The following is a 27,427-nucleotide window of genomic DNA, read 5'->3' on the forward strand; positions in this document are numbered from 1 at the left end:
TTTATATAAGAGGGGGCAAGGGGCAAGGGATGGGGAGAGGTGAGGCAACCGCCCATGGACATCCGCAATAACAGGTGCCAAGAAATGCGTGGCCGGCCTTTAAGGTGGGTATACTTTTTTCTTGAAGGTCCCTTGAAGGTTCTTGAAGTCGTATCTGTTTGGGAAAACCGCAACCGGTAATTGGTTCCAAAAGTGGCTGTGCGAGACAAGAAATTTCTAGTAAAACGCGCGGTTGTGGAATGCCAGACGTCAACGTGATGCGGGTGGTACTTTGCACGTAATGTCCGATGGTGGAATTCAGCCGCTAAAATCAACCCGAACAGCTCCTCTGAGCACTCCCCGTGATAAATGCGGTAGAAGATGCAGATAGAACCCACATCTCTACGCAATGCCGAAGAATCAAGCCGATCGGAGATGACTTGATTGTCGATGATTCGAGCCGCTCTTTGTTGTATGTGGTCAAATGGAAGAAGCTGGTACTGGGATATCTAAAAACTAGCCTACGTAAAATTCTCTACCGAAAACGTGCGATAGGCAGGACGGCGTGCTTCTAGCGAACTAAGCAGTTAGTAGTTACACACTAGTTTAAATATCCATTTACTTACAATTTCCGACTGTAATCTTCATCAAACACACTAAAAAAACTTCCAAAGGCGTTCCTATTCAGCCAGTTTTCAAAATGTCTTGTTGCTTATAACAACCACAATATCCGAGTTACAACAATTCACAGTTTTATCTACGTGCCTCACACATTCATTATACAATAGGAAAGATATTAAACTGTTTAATTAACATATGAAAACATGATTGTTATTGAACGTGTCAAATTCTGTCGGCGTTTCATTTAAGTGCATTGTTTTCACGAGACACCAATCAAAATCATCGATATCGATAAACTCTGTATTAGAGGATGAAAGAACGTTAAATTTATGTGCATTTTGTAAAATGAATATCAAAGAACGTAACAGAAGATCCTTGTAACTTAGAGGTTATTAACTCCAAATCTTATATTAAAAACTTAATAATACAATAACGGACTGATATATGCCACACGCTTAGAAGACTCCTTCTTCATTTTTCATCCAGCGGTTGCAAATATTTTCAAAATTTGGTGTTGGAACCAGGATAAAATATTGTCGACACGTCATCTGCAGAAACTGAAATTGAATCATAAACAAATAATTGTATATTATTTTATCATGGGGCGCCTTCAAATAACATATTTACAGATAAAGATTAAACATCTTCATTATTTGTGTGTGTATCAAATGTATGTAAAGATCCGTCTACGGTTCTCTATTTATTAGTGGCTACTGACAAAAGAGACAAAACATACTTGAAAATGACTTACGTTTACAGGGTTTTCTGGAATCCTTATTCCATATTTTTATTTAAATAACACATTCCTCTGTATTTGCTTTATTGGAACAGCAATTGTGTAAGTAAAAATTTCGCAAACCACCCTATCACTGGCACACCTATTTGTACTTGTATAATATTTAAAAAAAAAATCTTAATAATTTTGTAACAAAATTGGATCCCGTTTGAGTATAAGCCCCCGTCTTTCCCTATTATTTAGCGTTTTATCCAGAGATAAGTCATAAAAACATAAATAATTGTGATTGAATTTAATAAGTGATAAAAACGCGAGCTTATGATGATGATCAAGATGAAGAAAGTCGTATATTTGTAGCACAAGAGGTACGAACTCCTAAAATTCATCATGATTGCAATAGTTGCTGAAAGAAGAGACGTAGACGCCGACAGGAATCGCGAGTGCAGCAGAACTATTTTGCCTCGCGAAGAACAAAGTTGAATTTACAAAGCTGACTGCCAAACTTCTCTAGTCAGAGAGACAAGTGAAGAAGAGGACGAAGAATCCAGAGATTATCAGCGTTTGTAACAATATTATCTACACATCGCTTTTTCACATACCTTTGATTTTAGTTCCAGGTTAAATACAATACTATTAATATTCTGTGAGATCATTTGCCAAGATCCTGACATATTTATCTGGTTGATTCTACTCGAAACTAAAATTTTGGCAGTTTCGAATCATTTGTGGTCCATCTTATGGCCTTATTCGTCTGGAGCGTTTTCAAAAATGATAGGGATGCACTTTAACCGATGAATACCATCGACAGCAGTCAACACAAACGTAACAAGAGTTTGCAAAGTTTGCGTCGATACTATAAAAAACAGTCTATTATTTTTTTCCTATAATTACCTTAATATCTTAGAGTGTTTTTTTGGCTAAACTGTCAGTTCAATTTATCTTTTGCAATAAAATTAGTTGTTTTATTATTTGTTTTTTTTTTGTTATTCTATTAATATGAAAAATATCTAAATATGTAACTATGTTTGTTTTTTTGTGGATGGAGATTAATTGCGACGCATCGGAACCAACGAAGCGAAGGAGGTGCGAGTCAGTCACTTCAGATGGCTCTCTCCTCTCTTTGTTCACTTCTATTGTCATACCCCCGCCCATTAGAGTAATTTAAGCAGTTCTATTCCGTACTAAAAAATTAATATCATTAAAAAAAAAACAAGAATGTTATGAACTACAAAATGTCTCTGAAGTCAGAGAGGCGGTTGGCAGAGGCCTTCTCTTTTCGTTTTGGGTAACTCTTCTCTAGTTAGCTCCCACTGTCAATTTTATTATAATATATTCCCATCTAGGATTTATCTATAGAGGGTGACAAAACTTATCGATATCGCTTATGTCTCATCCCTAAGTAAAACAGTGTTTCAGATAAAATACTTTATTCATCAGTTTTCTGTAATCACTGCACATACAGAAAATGAGAACGTGTCTGTGCGGAAAGTGCTTAAGTAAACTGATAGTACCAGTAGGAGGCTCCTTTGCACAGGATGCCGGCTAGATTATGGGTACCACAACTGCGCCTATTTCTGGCGTGAAGCAGTAATATGTAAACATTACTGTGTTTCGGTCTGAAGGGTGCCGTAGCTCGTGAAATTACTGGGCAAATGAGACTCAACACCTTGTGTCTCAAGGTGACGAGCGCAATTATTGCAGTGCCACTTATAAATTTTGGGTTTTTCAAGAATCCTGAGCGGCACTGCATTGTAATGGGCAGCGCGTATCAATCACCATCAGCTGAACGTCCTGCTCGACTCGTCCCTTATTTTCATAAAATAAAATCTATATATGCCAAAAAATATCGATATCGCTTGTGTCTCATTCCTATGTAATACAGCGTTTCAGATAAAATAGTTTATTCATGAGTTTTCTGTACTGCACATGCAGTGATTATTATATATTATTTCTGTATATACAGAAAATGAGAATATATACAGTGTCTGTGCGGAAAGTAGTTAAGTAAACTGTAAGTAACTGATAATTAGCATTAAAATAAAGATTTACCCCCCTATTCATAATAATCTGCTAATTTAAAGCATTGCTAATTCTCACTCTGTCTTCTTCTATTGACCTAAGTAAGAATGAGAAAACGCACTCCTAAGCGGCTGTTTAAAGTTAGCGGACCATTATGAATAAGGGGGTTATTCTACACGAAGTAACAAGAATTCGAGACCTCAGTGTCCGAGTAGACAGCAAGCTACGTTTTTCGGATCATATTGACAGAATCTCGGTTGAAGCAAATCGATCTCTGGGCTTTATTTTAAGAAGTACAAAGGGTTTTTCTTTGATTAACGCGAGTGTTACACATTTAAATAAAACACTTTTAAAGGATTAAAACGCGTGTAATTACAACGGTTTTACATAAGATGTTTGCGTAAAAGTTACATTTTTATTTTAGTTAACCCGACAAGACCTTCTCAGAACTCGTTTTCAGGGGGACTGCAGATGAAGTGAGTCAAATATAGCATATTTTGTCATTATGAAGTTTAGCGCCATTTATTTCCTCGGAGGTGGTATTTGCTGTACAACCAAAAAATTAAAAATGTAACTTTTACGCAAACATCTAATTTAAAATGTTACAATTACACGCGTTTTAATCCTTTAAAAGTGTTTTATTTAAAAGTACAAAGTGCTTAAAAAAAACAGGTTGTTACGTGAGGAGCACGCTTGAGTATAGCATGAAATCTGTGTGCAAGGTGCAAAAAAATTGTTATTTTTAAACGACTTCAAAAAGGGAGGAGGTTCTCAATTCGTCGTTATGTTTTTTTTATGTTTGGTAGCTCGAAACTTTCGACTGGGTGAACCAATTTTGATAATTCTTTTTTATTTGAGAGATGATGCTTCCCGTGTAGTCCCATTGTAATTCGGTCCAGATCTGGCAATGGCATCCATAAGAAAACCATAAAAGTCTTAAATTTGCTATACGTATGTGGATGATAAATTTACGAATAACTCAATACCGCGACAACCGATTTCGATGATTTTTTTTTTATTGGAAAGGATAGTAGAAAGGAAAGGTAGTTTGGTGGTTAAGTTCTCATTACGGAATCCATGACAAAGTAACGGAACTCTTTTATTCTTAGCAGCAAATTAACGATACTCGGCCGAATCTTTTTTATGTTATTAGGATATTTAAGTCATCTATCATAACATAGTTATGGTCAAATAATTGTCGTAGTTGAATTGATGACATTGAAAAATTAATAATATCCATACATATTTAGACAAATTGTAAGTTAACCAAAATTTATGAACGATGCATGACTCGAACCCGCGACCTCTCGTGTTCCGTGCGAGCGCTCTTCCACGGTGCCAACCGTTCGAGCAACGATTAATTGATAATTCTTTTATGTCTTGTTCAACTCTCAGGTTGTGGCTTCATCTACAAGATCTACTTTACAGTTGATAACAATATGCTGAACCCCAATGTGAGGGTTATCACTTATAAAAAATAACCGACTCCAAATACACTATTCTAAAACAATAGATATAATATGCACTAAAAAGTGCATAAATAATTGCGTATTTTTATACAATCTAATTAATGAATCTAATTCTAGTTACGATTATTGTTATTTTTTGGAATCGGTGTCCAACCGCCGCGACCCGCTCTCGCCTCTCGCCTCCTCAAGACTCCAACACATCTCACCTATAACAATGTCAGTTACAAACCGATCATGGATGACACCGACTCCAAAAATTACAATAATCGTAAGTAGAATTACATTAATTAATTAGATTGTGTAAAATACGCAATTATTTTTATACTTTATAGTGCATCTCTATTATTATCATATCTATTGTTTTAGAATAGCGTATTTCAAGTCGGCTGTTTTTTGTTATTTTTTTTTTATTGTTTGATTTTTAGTGAATTTGAAGTACACTAACTAAGAATTTGTCTAAATATGTGTAGATATACAAATTTTTTCAATGCAGCAATGAACGTAAGCGCTTAATTGAAGAGTTCCGTTACTTTACCATGGATTCCGTAATTCCAGAACCTAACCAAACTCTCACCAAACTATCTATGAAGTATCCTTACCAATAAAAAAAATCATCGAAATCGGTTGGCGCGATATTGAGTTATTCGTAAATTTATCATCCACTTTGCTATGGTCAGATCTGGACCAAATTACAATGGGATCACACGGAAAGCACCGGCTTTCAAATAAAAAAAGAATTATTAAAATTGGTTCACCGAGTTTTGAAGTAACAAACATAAAAAAGCATATCGACGAATTGAGAACCTCCTACTTTTAAATCGGTTAAAAAGTTAGATTTTTTTTTTTTTTTTTTTTTTTTTTATCGCCCAAGCAAGGGAATGGGCTACCCTCCGGGATAACGACGGGAGGGAGGTGGTGAATGCTCATGCATACCAACGCAGCCTAAGTCTGCGTTGGTTATGTGGGACTCACGTGAAACCTAGGTGCCTACCCACTAAACACCACCTGCAGTTGGCTTTGGGCAGGTGCCCTCTAAGCCTACATCGAAGGCGACCTTCTCATGGGGAGAGAGAGGCGCAAGCGGCACTCCCTATGGAGTTTCCGCTGGGATATTGCACAGAGGGTGCTATCTAATTGGGACTAGTCACATCAGAAGGATGATCACAAAATAGAGGTGAGTGCGTCTGATTGTCCCCGGATGCCAAGAGGCGTTCCAGGTCAGACGAGAGTTTGTTAGGGGGATCGGAGAGGGCGTGTCTGGGCCTCCTGACTTGATGACGTGAAGGAGGGGAGGCGGTATAATCCGCTGCCTCCTTAATCAGGGGATTTGGGTGATTGTCTGAGGACTTAAAGAACGTTTCAGACAAGCACTTAAGGTGTTGTTGGATGGTGGGGAGCTCTAAGTCCCGGTGAAGGTCTGCGTTTCTAACACACCAGTGGGCATTGACAGCCTTACGGCAGAAAATGGATTGAACTGTTTGTAGTTTGTTTATAATATTGGGTTTCGCATGAGCGAAAACTGGAGCGGCGTAAGTCAAAACCGGTCGAATGCAAACCTTGAAGAGTGTTCGCTTGTTCCTAAAAGACATTTTACTGTGCCTACCTAACATACTGTTTAGGCGGTACAGATAGAAGCGGGCGGTTCCGGTCACCTTCTTGACGTGAGGCCTGAAGGTGAGTTGGGAGTCGAGGGTCACACCCAAGTACTTGGTTGTGGACCTGAAGGGGATAGGGGAGCCTAATAGATGAATGGGTCGATCCCGGCAGAAGCGTCTGCGCTTAAAATCAAAACGGACTGCGGAGCTTTTATCCGGGTTGACCTCAATACGCCATTTCCTAAACCAGTCACCTAGCTCATTAACTGAGCGTTGGAGCCTGGAGAGGACTGAAGATATCTGTTGGGACTGGACGTAGAGAGCGGTATCGTCAGCGAAAAGAGAGAGTTGGACTCCATTTCTAGGGATGGGAATATCGTTGGTATACGATATGTATAGAAGTGGTGAGAGCACTGAGCCCTGTGGTACCCCAGCCGTGAGCAGGCGAGGGGAGGAGAGGACACCTTCGTGTCTGAAACGAAAGGTACGTTTGTGGAGATAAGAAGTTACTATGCGGACTAATCGGGATGGGAGGCCTAGAGCGTGGAGTTTATATATTAGGCCTTCGTGCCAGACTTTGTCAAAAGCCTTGGCGACGTCGAAGAAGACAGCGATTGTCTTCTTACGTTTGGGATAGAACCCGCTGTAGATGTACTCTACAATGCGGTGGACTTGCTGAGGACAAGAGTGTTTAGCACGAAAGCCGAATTGTTGATTTATTATTAAGGGAGGGCCGTCCGTTGGAAAGAGATGCTTTCTCATACGGAACAGAATAACCCGTTCAAAGACTTTCCCCATAGCCTTGAGGAGGCTGATGGGGCGATGGTTGGAGGGGATATTGAGGGGTTTTCCTGGTTTAGGGATCCCTATAACTATGGCCTCTTTCCAAGCGGTTGGAAAGAAGCAGTGGTCGAGGCAGGCGTTGAAGAGGAGGACAAGAAAGAAGATCACCTGCTCGGGGAAGTGTTTGAGCGCCAGGTTGGAAATACCATCGGCTCCTGGAGCTTTGCGAGGTTTTAATCCACGGATGATGGATTTAACCTCCTCTACAGAAGTTGAAATGGGATCGTCGGTGAGAGGCATTGAGTTCAGACGGCTGACCTCATTCTCCACCGACGCTACGTGGAGGGGTTCGAAAGAAGAAGTGCTGGGTGAGCATTGTGAAGCAATGCTTTCAGCAAAACACTCCGCTTTATCCCTGTCCTCGAAAGCTGTACTGCCGTCGGGGCGTATCAAAGGCGGAGTGTGGAGTATTGCGTCAGTACGAAGGGCTTTCGCCACTTTGTAATACGCCTGGTGTGAAGGGGATATGTTCTCCATGAGTGAATCCCAGTTGGAATTCCTCAATTCGGAGAGACGTAACCTAACTTGGCTTTGGAGGAAGTTAGTGCGTGACCTATAGTTGGGCGTTGGGTACTTGGCGGCTCTTCTGAGAGCTGCATTCTTGGCTCTAATGAGGTTCATGACATCAAGCGGGAGCTTATGGCTGTTAACCTTAACCACCCGCTCGTTGTCATGGAGAGCGGACTGCACTGTTTGAGTAAGTGCTTTTACCGTGATGTCAATCTTATCCGTACTATCGAAATAGTTGGACGAGATTGCATACGGTGAATTGTGGGCATCAAAAGTTGATGCAAGAGACTCCCTATAACCCTCCCAGTTGGTGAGGGTTTTAGGGTGTATGGTGGTAGGGGTGGGGGCATGGGGCCCGAGCGTTAGATTCTATAGATAACGCAATGTTCGTACGTTCGTGATCCGTTAAATAAATATTAATATTACGAACTTTTTGGTGTCTGATCTCTGTCATGCTGTTCGTATTCCAAATTTAAAAAGTACTTGAAAAAAAAGACTTAAAGGCCATCATTTTAAGAAAAATTTAAATCGGATGTTATTGTTATGTTCACTTACGATTTGCTTCGATTCAAAGAGGATGTAAATTCTTCGTAATTAGAGGCGGGTCTGCCTAAGTAAAAATTGAAATTTAGTTTAGAATGAAACGTGCAATCATTCGACACAAGTTTGAAATAGTAGTAATTACAGTATCGCGATTGGCCACGAAGTATAATCTCAGTTTTTTACAAGATTATATCCGTCATCTGTCTCAATCTATCAATGACTGCACGTTTCATACAATCGAGTGAATCGCTTTTTTCTTAGAGAGTTTCGCTGTTCACTTATGTTTTACTTCGATTCAACTTCGATTGTCTTCTTAGCGTGTATCGCTTGATTAAGGAGTAAAGTTTTACTTTTTAAATTTTAATTGATTATTTAAGTAGTCATCTCGTGTTAATCATGCCACCAGTAAGTGGATATGATGACGGCATCCAGAGGGCCTACCATCAACTTTTAATTAGCGATGCGATTCCGACGCAGTTCAGTTTAGGTACCTAAACTGAATCGCTAAATTTCGTACCATGAAGACATGCCTTTTACTAAATGGCGTTTGGATCACTTATGAAGAATGAACGAAATTTATTTGTCTGTGGTCCGCGGTGTCAGAAAGAGATGACGCTCTACCGTCAGTGCATAAGTTTGTCTCTCTTACTCGAACCATATGCGTTGCGTTTCGAAACCTAAAATGATATGATTTTAGCGATTTTTTTACGTAGAAAATACTAAAAGTACATTTTAAAATTGTGCTATGTAACGACAAATTGTAAACCATTAAGCCCTTTTTTGTACTTATTAAATAATAGTAGTATAAATATATATAATTCTTTGAATTACAAATTAAATGTTTGCTTAGGTGTTTTCGTAAAAATAACGAGTTATGAACGCACCTCCATTGATGTTTGATTTGACAAGAGCACAGAGTACATTTTTTTTAATTCGTTCTTGCGAACAGGATATAGGTCGGGCCCTTACTGCCTCGTCCTTAGTATTGTCATTTTTGGTATATATTTCAGTAATTTGTTTTACAAAATATCCAATAAAGTATTCTCATCTCATCTATCATCAATAAAATTTTCCTTTTCTGTATGTTTTCACTATTATTTAAAAGTTATTAACAACACGATTCACTTTCCTCTAAGGAAGTAGGAATTTTTTTACGATTCGCTCACTTTGACACATAAGCTATCCAGTTTAGGTTGAAATATTAGTTCATGGTACGAACAATTATATTATATACATGAATGAACGAACTAAAACAGTTTGCGATTCACTTTTCGAATTTAATTAACGTCAACCTAAATAAGATAGCTCTAATCACGTCATGGTACGAAATAGCAAAGCAGTTCATTCTAGGTTATCAATTGAATCGCAATAAGAGTTCATGGTAGGCCCGCAGAACCAGTACAATCATTCAAGAAAGACGTTCGCAGCGTTATGTTGGTTTGCAGTTGGGTTTTTCTCACAGAGCTATTCAAAATGCATGGAACCGCTTCCAAGAGACCGGCAGTATTGCCAGCAGACCTGGTTCAGGTAGAGTTCGTATAACACGAGGTTAGGTACGTCCAGTTAAGTGCTGTTGAAGTTAAAATTTATGATCATTATTTTATTTCTTTAAATTTTTCTCTCAATGACTCTTTACGACCTAGGTTATAAATAGCGCAAATAGCCCTTCTGCAGCACAAAGATGGTATAAAATTTTAAATGATAACAAATTGAAAACAAAATACTTTATAAGAAATAATGTATAAACACATAATTAAACATTTTCAGCTTTGTGCTTTATTTTTTTCTTTCTTCTCAGCCATTTTCTTATAAAATAGTGCCCTTTTCTCGTTGATAATATCATAATCGCGCTTCTCTTTTGCCAATGGTGAATTATTCACAACGAAGTCCATGTATTTCTGATACTCCTGTGAACATAATATTATCTTTAATGTAGACTATAATTAAGATTCGCGACGAATCTATTAGCCTTATTTGAAAATAATTAGAATTTCAAATTAAATCATCAATATCTGTGATGCTCTGTTTTGGTTTTATTTCTTATTTTTATTTGTATGTACTAGACTACATCAAAAAGTGCTTTAAACGGCATAATCAATAACTATGAGGAGTATGCTCGTCTTTCATAAAAAAAAAATTTTTTGCTTTGCAACTGCAAGGTTGTGGTTTATGTTCTTTTTTTATGAAAATAAGGGATGAGACGAACGACGTTCAGCTGTTGGTAATTGATACGCCCTGCTCATTACAATGCAGTGCCGCTTAGGATTCTTCAAAAACCCAAATATTCTGAGCGCAACTACTACAATTGCGCTCGTCACCTTGAGACATATTTATTTTATAAGAGGGGGCAAACGGGCAAGAGGCTCACGGGATGGGGTGAGGTGAGGCAAACGCCCATGGATATCCACAACAACAGGTGTGTCAAGAAATGCGTTGCCGGCCTTTAAGTATGCTTTTTTCTTGACTTGATACGACTTAGGGACCTAAGTCGTATCTGTTCGGGAAGACCGCAGCCGGTAATTTTTTCCACAAAGTGGCTGTGCGATGCAAGAAATTTCCAACAAAACTCGCGGTTGTGGAATGCCAGACATCTACGTGATGCGGATGGTACTTTGCACGTAATGTCCGGTGGTGGAATTCAGCCGCTGGAATCAACCCGAACAGCTCCTCTGATGCAGAGCGAACCCACATCTCTACGCAATACCAAAGCCGATCGGAGATGACTTGATCGTCGATGATTCGAGCCGCTTTTCGTTGTATGCGGTCAAATGGAAGAAGCTGGTACTGGGGAGCACCCGCCCAGAGATGAGAACAGTACTCCATGTGAGGCCGAATTTGCGCCTTATAGAGTTGCAGGCGGTGGCTTTTAGTGAAGTACTGTCTCGCCTTACTGAGTACACCAAGCTTTTTAGAGGCCAGTTTGGCCCTCTCTTCCAAGTGGCCACGGAACTGAACGTCGCTCGATATATCGACGCCAAGTATGGCAATACAGGCTGTGGCAGTAAGAGGAGTGATCTCTAATCGAGGGGATTCGACAAAGGAAGACTTTTTAGTGGTGAACGCACAAACTTGTGTCTTCTTGGGGTTGAATTGAACTAAATTTTGTCGGCCCCATTCCGAGACTTTGCAAAGCATAGTCTCGATTTCAGACACAAGTTTGTTCCAGTTCTCGTCGATGCTATCCCGGGACATGTTGGCACGGCTGGTGTAGGAAGCATACCCCGTGCTGTCATCTGCATAGCAATGAATACTGCTGATTTGCAGCATATCATTGATATGCAGAAGATACAGTGTAGGGGATATCACGCAGCCTTACGGGACACCAGCGTTAATGGGTTTTAAGATATGAACCTTAATGCTCCGATGGGCCAAAAAGCTAGCGACCCATTTGCACAACTTCTCGGGAAGCCCAAAGGATGGCAATCTCGCTATAAGCGCTTTATCCCACACCCGATCCTAGGCCTTTGCTATGTCCAAATCACCGCCAACGCCTGTCCCTTCGACTCAACCGTTTGCGCCCATTTATGGGTGAGGTATGCAAGAAGATCACCAGCTGAGCGACCCTGACGGAAACCGTACTGGCATTGGCTGATCAGCTGGTGCTCCTCTAGGTATCCCAAGAGCTGGCGGTTGATGATCGACTCCATTACATTGGAGAAAATGGAGCTAATGGCAATGTGACGGTAGTCCAACAGATCCGAGCGTACACCTTTCTTAGGGATCGGGTGCACTAAGGTCGCCTTCCATAATTTCAGGACTGCGCCTGATGAGTAGGAGAGCCGGAAAAGACACGTAAGGACCAGCGCCTGTTCTGGAGCACATGCCCGCAGAACTATCGTGGGAATGCCATCAGGCCCGCTCGATTTGTGAATGTCCAAGGTGAGAAGCGCCTTAAGCACGGCACCATGCCAGATTTTTACCTCCGGCATGTATGACTCGCACCACGGAATATGCGGTGGTGGTGCAACTTGGTCATCCAGAGTCAAGTTGGACGCGAAGAGGGAGACCAGGAGATCAGCTTTCTCTTTCGCGTCATGGGCCAGCCAGTCATCGTCCCTTTGCAGTCGCGGAATGGCTGGCTGGCAGAAATTTCCTTGGACAGCCTTGGCGAGCAACCAGAACGCACGAGTTCCCGAGGGAAATTCGTGCAAGTCTCTCGCCAATGTGCTTCGACAATTCTGCCAATGTGCTTCGACTTCGCGTCAGCAATAACTCTTTTGAAGGACCTGGATGCATGATTTTAGTGTTTTTTAAGTTCGCTGGAATTCACATCCTTAGATACCACCGCATTGACCCAAGCCTGATAGCACTCCTGCATTCGGCGAGAGGCCATTTTGCAGGAGCGGTCAAACCATGGTTGGGACCTGCCTATAGGCATAGAGGAGGATGTAATGAAGAGTTCCATACCTTGCAGTACCACATCAGCAAAAGCGTCCGCAGCGGCAACTGGATCACCCAGCGAAAAACAGATTTGCCTCCACGGGTAGGATGCAAAAAAATACCGCATCTCGTCCCACTCTGGTGACCTATAGCGCCACACGCGGCGACAGCCTAAGAAGGCGTGTGATCGGCATGGTGCTCCAAATTAGGCAGTGGTCCAACGACCCCAGAGGAGGGTCAACGGAAACTAGGTAGCCGTCCGGATGTGAGGTCAACAGAAGGTCCAACCGTGAAGGTGTATGATCTTCCACATCTGGGATTCGCGTTGGCGCAATAACCAGTTGCGTCAGACCATAAGCTAAGGCGAAGTGGTGAACAGATCTCGGTGGTACATGAGCCTATCCTTTCAGCGTGGTGGGCGTTAAAATCGAGGCGTTAAAAATACCTTCATTATTGTGCCGGTTCAGTAATGTAACGCAGCAGTCGACGCGCGTTTGCCGGTTTGCTTCAGTCAATTCGTGAGGTACCCACCTTTCAAGCTTTTTAATCTTCCCAATTTGCTTCAAGTGAATTAAAACAGTTTTATCACTAACACCGCAGCCTGCAGCTAACTCGGACGTGGTTTGCGATGGATCCGCTTCCACAATAGCCTTCAATACTTCATTATCAACTTGGGTCTCAGGCCGTCCACGGGGCTTGTTCTGCAGGTCGAAATTTCCAGAACAAAAACGTTGGAACCAAAAACGAACTGTGTTTTCTTTTGCAACATGACCGCCATACACATCATTCACCCTTCGAGTCGTTTCCGCAGCACTAGTGCCACGGCAGAACTCGTACTAGTAAATAATGCGATACTTTAAGTTTTCCATTTTGTAAAATGAGTGACGCAAACAGTCATCGAAGCACAAATACATGAGTAAATAGCTGTACAAATTTGAATTTTGAATTCCTTAACAAAGAGGAGAACATCGTGATTAAAGTGGCCAGTGCGAAATACGCCAATTTCATATGTAAGGACCTAATATATTTGACCTTCAATTTGATTCTTACCTGCAGGGTTGTGATTTGTGTTCCCATTTGTAGCAGAGGCACCAAAAACTCTGCCGGGCTTAAGGGAGTGATGTGTAATCTGAACAAATCGAAAAAGTATGATATTATGTTATTTTTTTTAAAGTGATAACCCTCGCTTTCGAGAATAATTACACAAATTAATTAGCATCAGGAAAGTTTAAAGAAAAACCTCTAAGTCTCGTAGTTTCCGACTTGGCCATCACCGGCCCTCTCTTTAAACCATCGTAAATCTAAATCCTGAGTTTCATGGTTTTATCTTCCATAATGACGAATTTCCATACAAAATAATTGTAATCCCCCATTTCAACCCCTCCATTATTTTTTATGCAATAAATAAACTTCTTTCGCTCACTTTTATTGTTACAGCTTTGTGTGTTTTACAGTAATTCGGTGGTGAGTAATTGTGGTCCTGTCATTTTTGACATTTTTCTTGACATTATAGTTAAAGACTCTTGGTCAGTTTGGCCAAGCGGATTCAAAAGATGTGGTAATTTATTATTTAAATTTAATTGAATTTATTTTTATAATTGATTGTTAATTATGAACATTAATTTAATGAATGGTGTTTAGGATGTCAGTGCATTTTGTGAAATACGTTTTAATCAATTTTTATTTTCATGATCAATGGTGTGTCACGGGCTTGTGGTGCTACGAAGTGGCAACTACATTTGCTGCGTAGCCTGGCGTGGTGCATAGCGTCTAAGAAGGAGGATGGAGCATCGTGAGGTGCATTTTTCATCGCGGCATCAGCTCTTGACGATGCAGTGTGGTGTCAGCTCGTAGTGCTGCTGGGTGGCACCTTATATACCTGACGATCCGCTCTGCAGTCATAACACGGTGGAACACTTCAACAATAGCGCCAAATCCAAATCCTTGCAGCGTTTGTGCCAACTCCTGCACGCAGAAATCTCGTGGCATACTTCTCATTCTATAGAATTCAATCATTTTGACTTTAAAATATATAAATCATCTAAACAATAGCCAAATGGCTCGTTAGTTAAGCCGAGTCAGTGAGACGTTGGGAGATGTATATGCCTTTTCGTAATTTCTTCTCAAAAATGAAATATTGTAAGACAAGTAATATTGACTTAGACTGAGATCTAGAGCGTAATCAGACTTTGCTCAGTGGGAGGCTCCTTTGCACAGGATGCCGGCTAGATTGTGGGTACCACAACGACGCCTATTTCTGCCGTGAAGCAGTAATATGTAAACATTATAACTGTGTTTCGGTCTAAAGGGCGCCGTAGCTGGCGAAATTACTGGGCAAATGAGATTTAACATCTTATGTCTCAAGGGGACGAGCGCAATTGTAGTTCCGCTCAGAAAAAAATTATGACTCATAAACGTATTATAGCTATTCTATTTTGAATTTCATAACACATTTGTTTTATTTTGGGCCCATGTTGTGATAGTGATCATGTAGAAAAGCAGTGTCTCATGTCACGGGTGCAGCATGAATCGAGCGTGACAAGGGACTCCATCTAGATCTAAGATCTTATAGCAATCTGACTACTACAGAACTTTCTTTTTTACCGCCCATGGACATCAGCAATACCAGAGAGATCAAGAGAGGGGTTTCTAGTCTTTAAGATGGGATTATGCTTTACTCTTGAAGGTAGGTAGGTACCTGCTGCTGTTTTCCAGATACGACATACCTATGTCGTATCTGGAAAACAGGAGCAGGTGATTCCAGAAAATAGCTGTGCTGGCAATCGAGAACATAACCCATCTCCATAAGGTACCACGAATTATTAACTACCACAGTGATAACTTTGTAAAAACGCCTATCGTATTTACTAAACAGCTTGCCTGAGGACATCCGACCAGAATAGAAACCAGTAAGAAAATTTTTAAAACTAAACTAAATTTTTGTGGCCGGTTTTCTTAGATCTGAGGCGTACATTTTAAAATGGATGGTAGATTTTTATTCATATGTGAGTCTTTTATAAATAAAAATATCTGCATCACAAAGTAAACACATTATTAATGTCCATGCAATGTCATATCACTTTTGCCCAAGCCAAGTTAGCTAAGTATTAAAACCAAGCTAGATAATCACTCAAGGTCGCTGGCATTGAGTGTCACCTTTATATTCGAACTCAAAGTACACAATCCATACCTCTGAAAACTCTCGTAGAAGAAATCTCTGAGACTGTTATAGTCAGTTCTTGGCACAAGTAGCATTTCGTTGAACAACGACACCATTGGCTTCGCTTGGATGTCAAACGGGTTTGTACATGTTGCTGCGAAGATACAAAATTAGCTGAGAAATATTTTTAGATACTTCTTATTACAATTGATACAAGTTTAAGAAAAGTTGTGCTTTTTATATTGCAAACAGGCATCTTGATTACTCGATGATCAGTAATATAAACATGGCCAATGGACATCATCAACATGGTAAGTCATAAGATGGTGTCATGGAGGTATATAGTAGACTTGAAGATCCTTAAGTTCACAAATAAAATTTGAAAACAAAATTTTATGAACGATGCCGGAATCGAACCCACGTCCTCTTGCGTTCCGTGCGAGTGCTCTCCCAACTGAGCTAACCGTTCGAGTGACGTATCGTCATAAAATTTTGTATACTCTGTTCAACTCTCAGGTTGTGGCTTCATCTACAGGATCTACTTTACAGTTGATAACCTTCTCAACACCAATATTTATATATTAGGAAATTGAGTTGAGACGTCGCTCTTGCTTCATATATAAAAGAGAATGTTTGTTTGTATGTTCCCTAATAACTCCTAAACTATTCGACCGATCTCAATGAAATCTTTTGTAAGAGATTTTTGGAAGCTCAAGGAAGGTTTACATATGAATGAAAAGATGGTTCCACAGAGTGGCTGTGCCTGGCAAAATTCTTAGTGGCAAAACACGAGGTTATGGAATATTTACACTTTGACGGAAACATGTATAATATAATATATAATATAATATATAATATAACCCGAAAAGCTCTTCTGAGCACATACCGTGATATATGCTACATATAATATGAGTTATAGAAGATGTAATATATACTGAGGTGAAAAATTTTAAGTTCATTCATTTTGTAGACAAGGCAGATGAAAGTAAATTGATTCCAGAAATTTATTAAGTAAATGCGGGTAGAAGTGAACAATGAATTCAAGCTCTAAAGGTCGATGCATCCAATATACGATAATTTACATTTATACAGTTAATTCTTTATTACTTTTTATGAAATAGTTTCCATTATTTAAACACGACTCATATATTGGATGCAGCACCTTACAAACTTATTTGTTATGTATACTACAGGCATTGTAAAATACTCTACTGAGTTTCTTATATAATAATAATAATAATAATAATTCTTTTATTTCAGGCCAATTACGTCCCATAGTTAACATTAATTATTTATTATAATTAAAAGTAAACTTAAAAACTAGAAAACCATCACTGTATAAGGGTGTGGTGTCCAAAATATAAAAATATAAAAATTCATAATATTAATTACATGTCCAATTTATTTTTTGTTATTCTCCATGTGAACAGATATCCATCGTTTATATATAGGGCTCCTGATATCGTCAGATATAGCCGTGAGGATTTTATTTTTTGAGCTGCGCAATCGACTCCAAAATGTCGCAATTCTTGTTCTTATTACAGCGAAGAAGTCAGGGACCCCACCCTCCACGAACATGCCTGATGCGCTGCAGCATCACGGAAGATTCATAAAGGCCCTGTATGTATCCTATGTACCTATATGTTCTTCTTACGAGCTCAACTATATACGAACATAATATAGTAACCTCAGATAAAAGAATTATTTGTAGTGCCGATTCAAAAGCGCTTATCTTAAGCCTAATTGAATAAAGTTTATTTGACTTTGACTTTTGAAGGTCAAGGCAAGAAAAAAGGCCTCTTTTCATTGATATAACTACATAACATTGATAATTTTAGATATAAACCTTCCGTAAAAATACTATCTAGCTGATGGTAATAGCCAGGTGCTAGCGGATAGACAGACAGACGAAGTAAAGACCCTAGAGACTACTCATTAGATGGTTTGAAAACAAGGCAAATGATTATAACAAAACCCTTTCATAAAAAATAAAAACCTTGTGTTACCTATGAACATAATTTTGTCGTCTTCATTAATTTGTTTAATTAGCTTAACTAATGGATTCCTCACATTCTTCGCCATTAAATATCTCTCTTCAGCCGGAACCTGTAAAGTTACAGAAATGATTTAGAGCTTTTAGTTTCATTTAACACTACTTTTTATTTTAAATCATCGATATAATTATTTTATCGACCATTTTATGAGATTTATGTATATACATTACACTTTATCTCCAGAGTAAAACGGGCACCGCTGAAAATCAGTGATGTTTCATAGCCACGGTCGTGTCACAGATAATCGTGAGCCGGTGCCCCATTTACTGCACTGCATAACAACTCGTGGAATTGACAACCTTAAATATGATTAGTGCATAGACAGCCCATTTAACTGTCGTCGAAATATTTTAGATTTGGTAGAACAATATTGGTAAATGCGTGCAATCTTGTCGTTGTAATGTCGTTGACGCGCGCCTATTATAATAAAACACTTTCACGAACCACTTGAATAGAATAGGGGTAAATCTTTCCAGCTTTCAGGTGGCATTGTACTTGAAACTGGGAGAAATGAAACATACCCGATATCTCCCAGAAATAGTTGCCAACCCTAACTCTATCTAGTTGGTGCGGATAATTATTTTCATGTTTGTGGCGTGTGGTGTGATGGTGGGATTCAGCGACAAGAACGAGCTATTCAGAACCCTCACCGCGATATATGTGATAGAAGACACAGAATGAAGCATAGTTATTATGATGGGTACTGACGATATATATATTATTTATTTCAAGCCGCTTTTTATTTAGTTAAAACATCCTAGGAATTAATGTTAAAGGGAGAATGGTTTTAGACTAGTGCAAGCATGGATTCCTGTGGTCTCACTCTGCTGTACACAATAAAACAATAAAATGTAGACGGGGTTGGTAATTTAAACGGAAATCGAAATATCTGTATTTCACAATTTTCACTAATAATAATTATTATAATAACTGACTCAATACAATTTAGGCAGCGGCAAATTCTAAGGGGTAACCTTAGAATTCACAATAAGTAATGTCCACTCGAACTTAGCGCTCTGGCTTATATAGGGCACGACCGTCTACCGTGATGATGCTACTAACTGTTAAGGCCTGGATTCACTTTGATTAGTGATTAGTGCAGGTGATTAGTGTAGGTGATTAGTGATTAGGAGAAAAGTATGGACAGCGACTGATTAGTGCAGGTGATTAGTTGGCTGCGTAGTAACGTGATTAGAAGCGTGTTCTATTTTTTTGCTTGTGAAGTGCGAGTAGCTACGTCCCGCGTGCCCTCTCTTCAACCTCACTCGCAGTGTGCCTGCCACTAAACACGAGAGCAAAGTAATATTCCGTCGTATCTTCAGCAGCTAATTCCTTAAGGAGTTGGTTGGTAGCTTGCGCCATGAATGGGTCTTTTATTAATCCATTTTCGAACCCATATTTTTCGTCTTACATGTTCAGCTTACAAAAGTTCTTCGGTTTCAGAAACCACCGCGTTTAGTACTTCTTGCAACTCTAAGCGCGCTTGTCTATGTTCGTCCATACTTGCTGATCGACACCTAACAACTGAATTTACTAAACAGAGCCAATAAAAAAGAATTGGACACTACTTGTACTATACAACTGTACTAATCATCCTAAATATCTAATCGCTTGCACTCGCACTAATCAAAGTGAATACAGGCCTTTAGTTGGCACTGCTGTAGTGCAAACTAACTTACACGAATCAAGTTAACTAAAGATCTGAATATTAAATGGTATTAACGTTATTTCTAATTATAGTGGTAATTATATAAAATAACATTACTAACCCAGTAAGTAGTTAATTGGGATATCTTATAGCAGTTCATGACGTTGGTAGCGCTGTTAACACATCAAGCTGACATGTGAGTCGCGAATAATTAGGGAATCAATGTCCGAAACGAATTAGACGCCACGCGGACAGAATAATGAACTATTAGTGTCAAGTGTCAATGTGTATTCATGCAACTGTGGGGTTTACCAGTGGGAAGCTTCTTTGCACAGGATGCCGGCAAAATTATGGATACCACAACGGCATCTTTTTCTGCCGTGAATTTGTAATATGTAAGCATTATTGTGCTTCGTTCTGTAGGGGGCCGTAGCTAGTCAAATTACTGGGCAAATGAGACTTAACATCTTATGTCTCAAGAATTATTTAATTTTTTCAAGAATCCTGAACGGCACTGCATTGTAATGGGCAGGGCGTATAAATTACCATCAGCAGAACGTCCTGCTCGTCTCATCCCTTACAGTCGTTAAAACATATGAATAAAAATTTCGGCTTCAAATAAATAAAATATATATCATGAGTACCCGTCATAATAATATTTATGTTAAAGTTTCGCGATGATGAGAGTGTAAACTAAAAAGCCGCCAAGTGCGAGTCAGACTCGACCATGAAGGGTTCCGTAGCAGTAAGTAACATAATATAAAAGTTATGTAGAAAGGAAAATGACATTAAATTATTTTAATGGAAAAGGCAAAAAATCTTTGGTCAAAATCATACAGTGCAAATGACGTCACATAATTTATACGTATTAAAAAAACTACTTACTAGATCTCGTTCATACCAATTTTGGTGGAAGTTTGCATGGTAATGTACATCATATATTCTTTTTAGTTCTATCATTTTCTTATTTTGGAAGTTACAGGGGGGACACATTTTACCACTTTGGAAGTGTGTCTCGCGCAAACTATTCAGTTTTGAAAGAATTATATTAGAAATCTGAATTTCAATTTTGAAGATATGGGTTTAGGAAAAAAATGTTTGAGTTTCAGTTCTAAGTATGGGAAAACTATTGAACCCCCAAAATTTATTGTTTTTTTTCTATATATGTGTGAAAATGTTAATACGGTTCAGAGAATACATTTACATACCAAGTTGTAACAGTATAGTTCTTATAGTTTTTGAAAAAGTGGCTGTGACTTATACGGACAGACAGACAGACATGACGAATCTATAAGGGTTTCATTTTTTGCCAATTGGCTACGAAACCCCAAAAAGATTGAACATACCTTAGTTCTAAACACCCGTTCGATATTCTTCATAAAAATTATTGCGGGTTGGAACAGTCTCGCTGCTACTAACACTGTTGTCATCAATTTACCAGGCGTCCCCGTCTTCGCACTAAACACTTCAGGGCTTATATCTATTTTTACTGCATCTGCCAAAAACAACAGCATTTATTTTTTAAAAGTATAACCAATGGCTAATAAACAGCATCATTGCCTGTCTGGCTCTTTTAATTATTAAAGGAGATGGACAAAAAATGTATATATAAAAAATCTCTCATTGAAAAGCAGACATCTTCTAGAACAAAAGTACTAAAGGTGCAAATTACTCAGCAGCGGTGGAGAAAAGTAATGGGGGTTTAATTACAGTTGACTCATAAACGACCCAGCATCACTGCCTACATACAAGCGATGATAGAAGAGTAGAGGAAGCTGCGAAGGCAATGGCAATACCTGTGGTGCTCGACCATGAAGACGCGGCTGACCGCTCTGTCCGCCAAGATCTCAGGCGCACTGGAAAGCGAGCGAGCCGGCGAAGACTGGTTCGGCATGCACCACCTCTGCCGTCAACTTTCCGGGAAGCCCTCCCCGATTAGACACAGTGGGCTTTTCAAGAATCCTAAGCGGCACTGCATGCATGAACGTCCTACTCATCACGTCCCGTATTTTCATAAAAAAAAGACCTCTCAAAGGCAGGAACCCTCTCGATGCGGCCCATATGAAGAACGTGGTCAACCAGACACGCGCCGCACGAAACCTTCTTCGCCCCATGCTGGCGTATACCTACCTCTCCGTACGAAGCTGTGCGTATACAAGGCGGACGTTCGCACGCTACTCACCTACACGGCCCTCGCCTGGTTCGCGCTTACAAGCCGGATGGGTCGCAAGTCGCTGCGAGAACAGCAGTCGGTGACGGTCCACACTATCGCCGGAGCACCACGCTTCATACGGGATCAGGTCATCTCCAGAGACTTGCGCATGGAGAGCCTGGAGACTTTGATCGTCGCCTGAGCACTTCTGTATTCACACGCGCCGATGGAGCGCGATCCCTGCATTTGTGTGGCATCGCGCCATACCATCGACGACTACCGGGCATAAGAGGACTACCACGTGACCTATTCTCTTAGAAGATGACTGCTTCCTCGCCGCTAGCTGATGGGCGCTCGCCGGTACTCTACCGGTGGGCTCGACCTCGCTGAGCGTCGGGCGCAAGCCAACCAAGGCCCTATCACCCTGTCGCAGTCTGCAGATTTTTTCGCGACACTACGCTGGCTCGATCACATTGCAGCAGGATACCACCGGATACAACACCATGGACCAACCGGTCCCACCCAGAGCCCCGCCTATAGTGCAGGCGGTGACTATACAGGCGGCACTGAAAGGGGCCAGTGCCCCGAACATGCAACACATATAACAGCAAATCTTGCGAGCCTTAAATTTTTGTTTTATTGTTAAACGCTATCTATTGCTTCTTTTTCTTATCATCAGAGTTATTCTTAGCTTGCGATTCTGATTTAAGACTTAAACTTTTTGAGTTACTTACTAGCTTCCCCAGCAACAGTGTCAGCTAGGAACGACTTGCCATTCTTCTCTGGTCCAACTAGCAGCACTGCTTTGTTTCTAGGTGCTCCGGGTTGAATTCCCAGACCGAAAACACATGATAGGGTCAGTCGTCGCTTCACATCACCATAGCCTGGAGGTGGGAACCTGGTGAAAAAGAGCCATCAATCACATAAATCGTTTGGACAACTTATTTGACGTAAAGAAAACTTTATTCCTAAAAATTTAGCCAAATTCTTTTGATTTATCTGGTAGAAAGAAAGTACGATGCCGTTAATAAAGTTATCAGAGAATCTCGCAAATCCACAAATTAGGATATAATCCCCACCTTTGGATGGCTGACTGGACTGGATTTCAAAGAACTTTCTTCCACGTACAACAAAACTGTATAATGGACGATACGAAATGGGTACCTTGAAAAAGCGTACACCTTAAAGGCCCACAACGCTCCTGTGATTCCGATGTTTTAGAAAGATAATGTGGGCGGCGGTGATCACTTAACACCAGGTGACTCGTATGCTCTTTTATCCTCCTTTTCCATAAAAAAAACAGATAGTTTTCTGTAGATCTGTAAGTGGCGAGAATGTCGTAAGCTGATGTGAAATCGAAATAAATATTACAAATGACCACACGTCTGCTTTATCTTTATCACGCATATTATTTCTTGCCAATATAAGTTTACTGTTGAATAGAAAACACAAGTCATTCTCATGTTGTTTATAATAATTGTTTAAAAACTTCACAAAACATTAGGTATTGATAAAGGATCTCCGTTTGGTCCTAAACTTTTCGGTAGCTGCACTAACAATAGTCGGTAGTGCCTCACGACATAAAAAAAATATATAAGGTTTACTTGGCAATAGGGTCCATGATATTAAAATCGTAGGCAGCATACTTGTAATCACCGAAAATATCTTTAATCTTCGACTGTGGTTTCGAGAGAAGCTGCAGATCGAAAAGCTCCTGAAATTGTTATTTTATGAGAAAATCAGACAAGACAAGCAAGACTTTCAACTAATTGAACCTCAGACATCGACCAACTCACTACGGAGCTCAGCGTAACTTAACAAAATTGTTCAGCCACGCCCCTAATCGGTTTAAATAACATGTTATTGTGTTAACAAACACGAAAACACGGCGCACCGAATCCGGCTTAGGAGTTATTGAGTAGAGTGGATGCATCTATTCACACAATGGCAAATGTTTACAATATACAGTATATTGTAAACATTTGCCCCCTTATTCATTATAGTCTGCTAACTTAAAGCATTGCTAATTCTCACTCTGTCTTCTTCTATTGACTTGTAAGTCAGAATGAGAAAAAACACACCTTAGCGGCTGTTTAAAGTTAGCGGACCATTATGAATAAGCGGGTTGAAGTATAGAGCATATAGATTTACATTTAACAGCAAAAGCAGGTTAATCGGCGACAGAATCATCGTCACTACAAGTAGCGCATGGATCAGCCATCGCTTCCCAATCATAATCTAGAGTTGGGGACAATCGCATAACTTTGAAAGGAAGGCTAAAAATAGTATGAAGCTATCAGTTTAGATACGGTACCTTTAACTCATGCGTTAGTTTGTCATCCAAAATCATGGGCATCGGTGGTTTCTTTAACGGTTGCGGCTTTTTTCTTGGTTCCAGCTTGGGCATCTTCAAACCGCTTATTTTGAACATATGCTGCTGGGCTTTGTTTAGAACTTTAAGTTCTAATCTGGAGAGAATTGTAATAGTTTGGAGATTAAAAAGTGCTTGTACCATCGACAAAATTAATTCATGACCCAGTCGGCGCCTATTTCTGCCGTGAAGCAGTAATGTGTAAGCATCTTATGTCTCAAGGTGACGAGCGCAATTGTAGTGCCGCTCAGAATTTTTAGGTCTTTCAAGAATCCTGAGCGGCACTGCATCGTAATGGGCAGGGCGTATCAATTACCATCAGCTGAGCGTCCGGCTCGTCTCGTCCCTTATTTTCATAAAAAAAAGTTGCTTATAATTCTTTTAAAATCATAAAAACAATTAGATTTTCTTTTTTATCGTGCATGTTGCACTTAGTACGTTTTGGAAACAAAAATGCGTCACGCCTGATAAAAGATTTATTTATAATTATCACCGGTGCTATCACTGCACTTGATATGCTTTTAAATACGATTTCAATTTTGTTCATAATCCTAACTTTTTTTTACTACAGAAACAGCTTATAGAAATAAAACAGCCTAGCGAAACTCTCTAAGAAAAAAGCAATTGTATGAAACATGCAGTCACTGATAGATTAACAGATGACGGCTAAAATGTTGAAAGAAATCTATATATTTTAAAAATGAGTTGTAGTCTCGCTAAAACTCAAGAACGGCTAGACCGATTTGGCTAACTTTGGTCTTGAATTATTTGTGGAATCCAGAGAAGGTATAACAGATGAATAAATATGAAAATGCATGGAATTAAATAAAAACAACAATTTTGTTTTTCCTTTGATGTGTCCCCCGTTGTTCAGAAATCAAATTGAAATAATAGTTTAAAATATATAATTAATATGAATCTTTATATCATCTTACTAACTATCTCTGAAGGTAAAAAACAAACTTAATTTTAGCTACCTATAGTTGGTAGATTTTATGTACGATTTAATATTTGGTTGGTCTGAAAATCGGTCGTCATCTATTTTTATACCCTCTATATAAATTCTTTTCTTATTACTTTAAATGGCAATACAACGTTTGCTGGGTCAGCTAGTAAATATAAAAAAATTATTGTACCATTTTATATTGTAACCATATTTTTATAAAAACGGCCCGCTGAGTTTGTTGCGCCCGTTCTTCTCAGATCTGAGGCATACATTTTGGAATGGGTATTTGACTTTAAAAAAATTGTATTATATCCTATTTTGAATAAAAACATTTGAATTTGAATATGTTCAACCGAATTTAGACCTACTTGTTTATTATGACTGTGGGAAACGGACTTTAAGGTGGCTCTCGATTCAATATTGTCGATAGTACTTTAAGAACTGTAAGTATTTTGCATCCATAAAAATAAAATAATAAAGTACTAAAAGTAACATGGCCACGTTAAACATCACAAGTGGCTTATAGACTTTACATTAATGTAAGGCATTAATTTTAAATAGGTAATAATATTGACACACTTTTACACAAATTATCTTGCCCCAAACTAGGTATTGCCTGTACTATGGTTACAAAACAACGATATATTTAATACAATATTCTTACTTAATCATACATAAATACATATAAACATGCATGAGTAGGAAACAAACATCCATATTCATCATATAAGTGATTGCACCTACCGGGATTCGAACCCGGAACCTCTAGCTTAGTCGTCAGGGTGACTAACCATTCGGCTATATGGGTTGTTGATGTTTGAGTATTTTCGTTGCGTCACTTTACATATTTTAATGTAGTTGGAATGATTTGTAAAGAGATGAAACTGTTAATGTTGATTTAAAAGAGTCGCAATGAGTTTCTTGCCACATTTTCTCATTAAAGCTCAACCTCTTGCGAAGTTCCTGTAAATATAGAAAAGAAAAGAAAACTTGACATTCATAGGTGTCATTTCCTTGACCTACATGATTTTGATTTGATTTGATTTAAATACTGAATGCCCACCTCATCATTTCGTCGACGATCTTCCTGCAGTCCAAATGCATCTGCGCCATTATATCTTCGGTCAGTACTTGGTCCATGTATCCGTAAACAGTCTCCGGGTGGTTCGGTGGAAACTTGTCATATATAGACCACGCTGCGAAGTACTTTTGTAATACCTACAAATCATTCAGTTGTCTATATAAATAAAATAAGAGAGGTTTTCATTCATGCGCGCATCACAGATAAACTACTGGATAGATTTCAATTAAGTCATCTAAGTTTTATTCCTGTAAACTTGCCTCTTATCTTAAAATAAATAATAGTTAATGAAACTAAAAAAAACACGTTTTTTATAGAAAACCGAACTCAAAAATAGAAAAACGATAGATGAAAATTATATAAATTAACGAAAATCATATTTTTCAAATTGAAAAATGGAATAATTGTATCAAACTGTGTATTGTTATGTATTGTCATCGGTCCTCGATTAATTGACGAAGTTTCAACTAAATCTGGCCGTTTCAAGTGGGTCAAAATCGCGCCCCCAAATGAGGCGGTTACAAACAAAAATACATACAGGTGAAGCTAAGATAAAGAGTGTAAAAATATTGCCATATGTTCATTTAAAATAATATCTTTATTAAAGTTTTAATAAACAATTATTTTATTATAAGCCAGAGCTTAAACGTAGACGTGCTCAGTCATGTGTGTACGCGGACGAGTCGGGGTTATTTATCAACTAGTTAATAAATATAATAGATCACATTAATCCCGGGTTTGAATCCCGGTAGATGCAAACACTTATATTCTGAATGTGAGTAATTGTGTCTGAGCACGTATTAATGTATGTTTAAGTAAGTATATTGTATTAAACATATCGTTGTATTGTAACCATAGTATAGTACAGGCTATGCCTAATTTGGGGCAAGATAATTTGCCGTGAAGCAGTAATGTGCATTATTGTATTTTGGTCTGCTGTAGCTGGTAAAATTACTGGGCAAACAAGATTTAACATCTTATGTCGCAAGGTGACGAGCGCAATTATTGTAGTGCCGCTCAGAATTTTTGGCATTGTAATTGGCTGGGCGAAGCAATCACCATCACCTGAACGTTCTGCTAGTCTCGTTTCTATTATCATACGAAACAGACAAATTATAAAAGTAAGATTATAAACATTTTTAAAGTAGATACCTCTACAACATCACCTATTACATGGGATTTCGTCGGCTTATACCCTGGATCTGTCAAAGGGTTGCACCTCAATTTGAACAGTTGTTCCCCGTCTTTCCTCTCCTTGTCTCTCTCGGCCAGCTGTTTCATTTTTTCATCCAACTTGGCCTTTTGTTTTTCTTCTTTTAT

The 27,427-nt window shown here is 39.1% G+C and overlaps 1 protein-coding gene across 2 annotated transcripts in view; it reads right to left on the reverse strand.

The window, feature by feature from the left end:
* Positions 1-10,077: 10,077 nt before the first annotated feature.
* The window catches only part of LOC126965228 (dynein regulatory complex protein 11-like), a 45,450-nt gene continuing 28,100 nt past the window's right edge, over positions 10,078-27,427 (reverse strand). Inside the window, exons 11-20 of one of the 2 annotated variants that reach the window (XM_050808701.1) lie at positions 27,260-27,427; positions 26,090-26,244; positions 24,024-24,177; positions 23,314-23,423; positions 22,444-22,607; positions 20,904-21,052; positions 17,862-17,961; positions 15,886-16,009; positions 14,575-14,694; positions 10,162-10,222 (exon numbers count right to left, since the gene is read on the reverse strand). In XM_050808701.1, the coding sequence (XP_050664658.1) occupies positions 10,192-10,222; positions 14,575-14,694; positions 15,886-16,009; positions 17,862-17,961; positions 20,904-21,052; positions 22,444-22,607; positions 23,314-23,423; positions 24,024-24,177; positions 26,090-26,244; positions 27,260-27,427 (1,275 nt within the window). In that variant the 3' untranslated portion in view covers positions 10,162-10,191. Of the gene's footprint in view, positions 10,223-14,574; positions 14,695-15,885; positions 16,010-17,861; positions 17,962-20,903; positions 21,053-22,443; positions 22,608-23,313; positions 23,424-24,023; positions 24,178-26,089; positions 26,245-27,259 lie in introns of both variants that reach the window. The other variant, XM_050808702.1, reaches the window with a different exon arrangement.

Source organism: Leptidea sinapis, chromosome 7 (genome assembly GCF_905404315.1).
Source record: "Leptidea sinapis chromosome 7, ilLepSina1.1, whole genome shotgun sequence".
Classification (NCBI taxonomy): Eukaryota; Metazoa; Arthropoda; class Insecta; order Lepidoptera; family Pieridae; genus Leptidea; species Leptidea sinapis.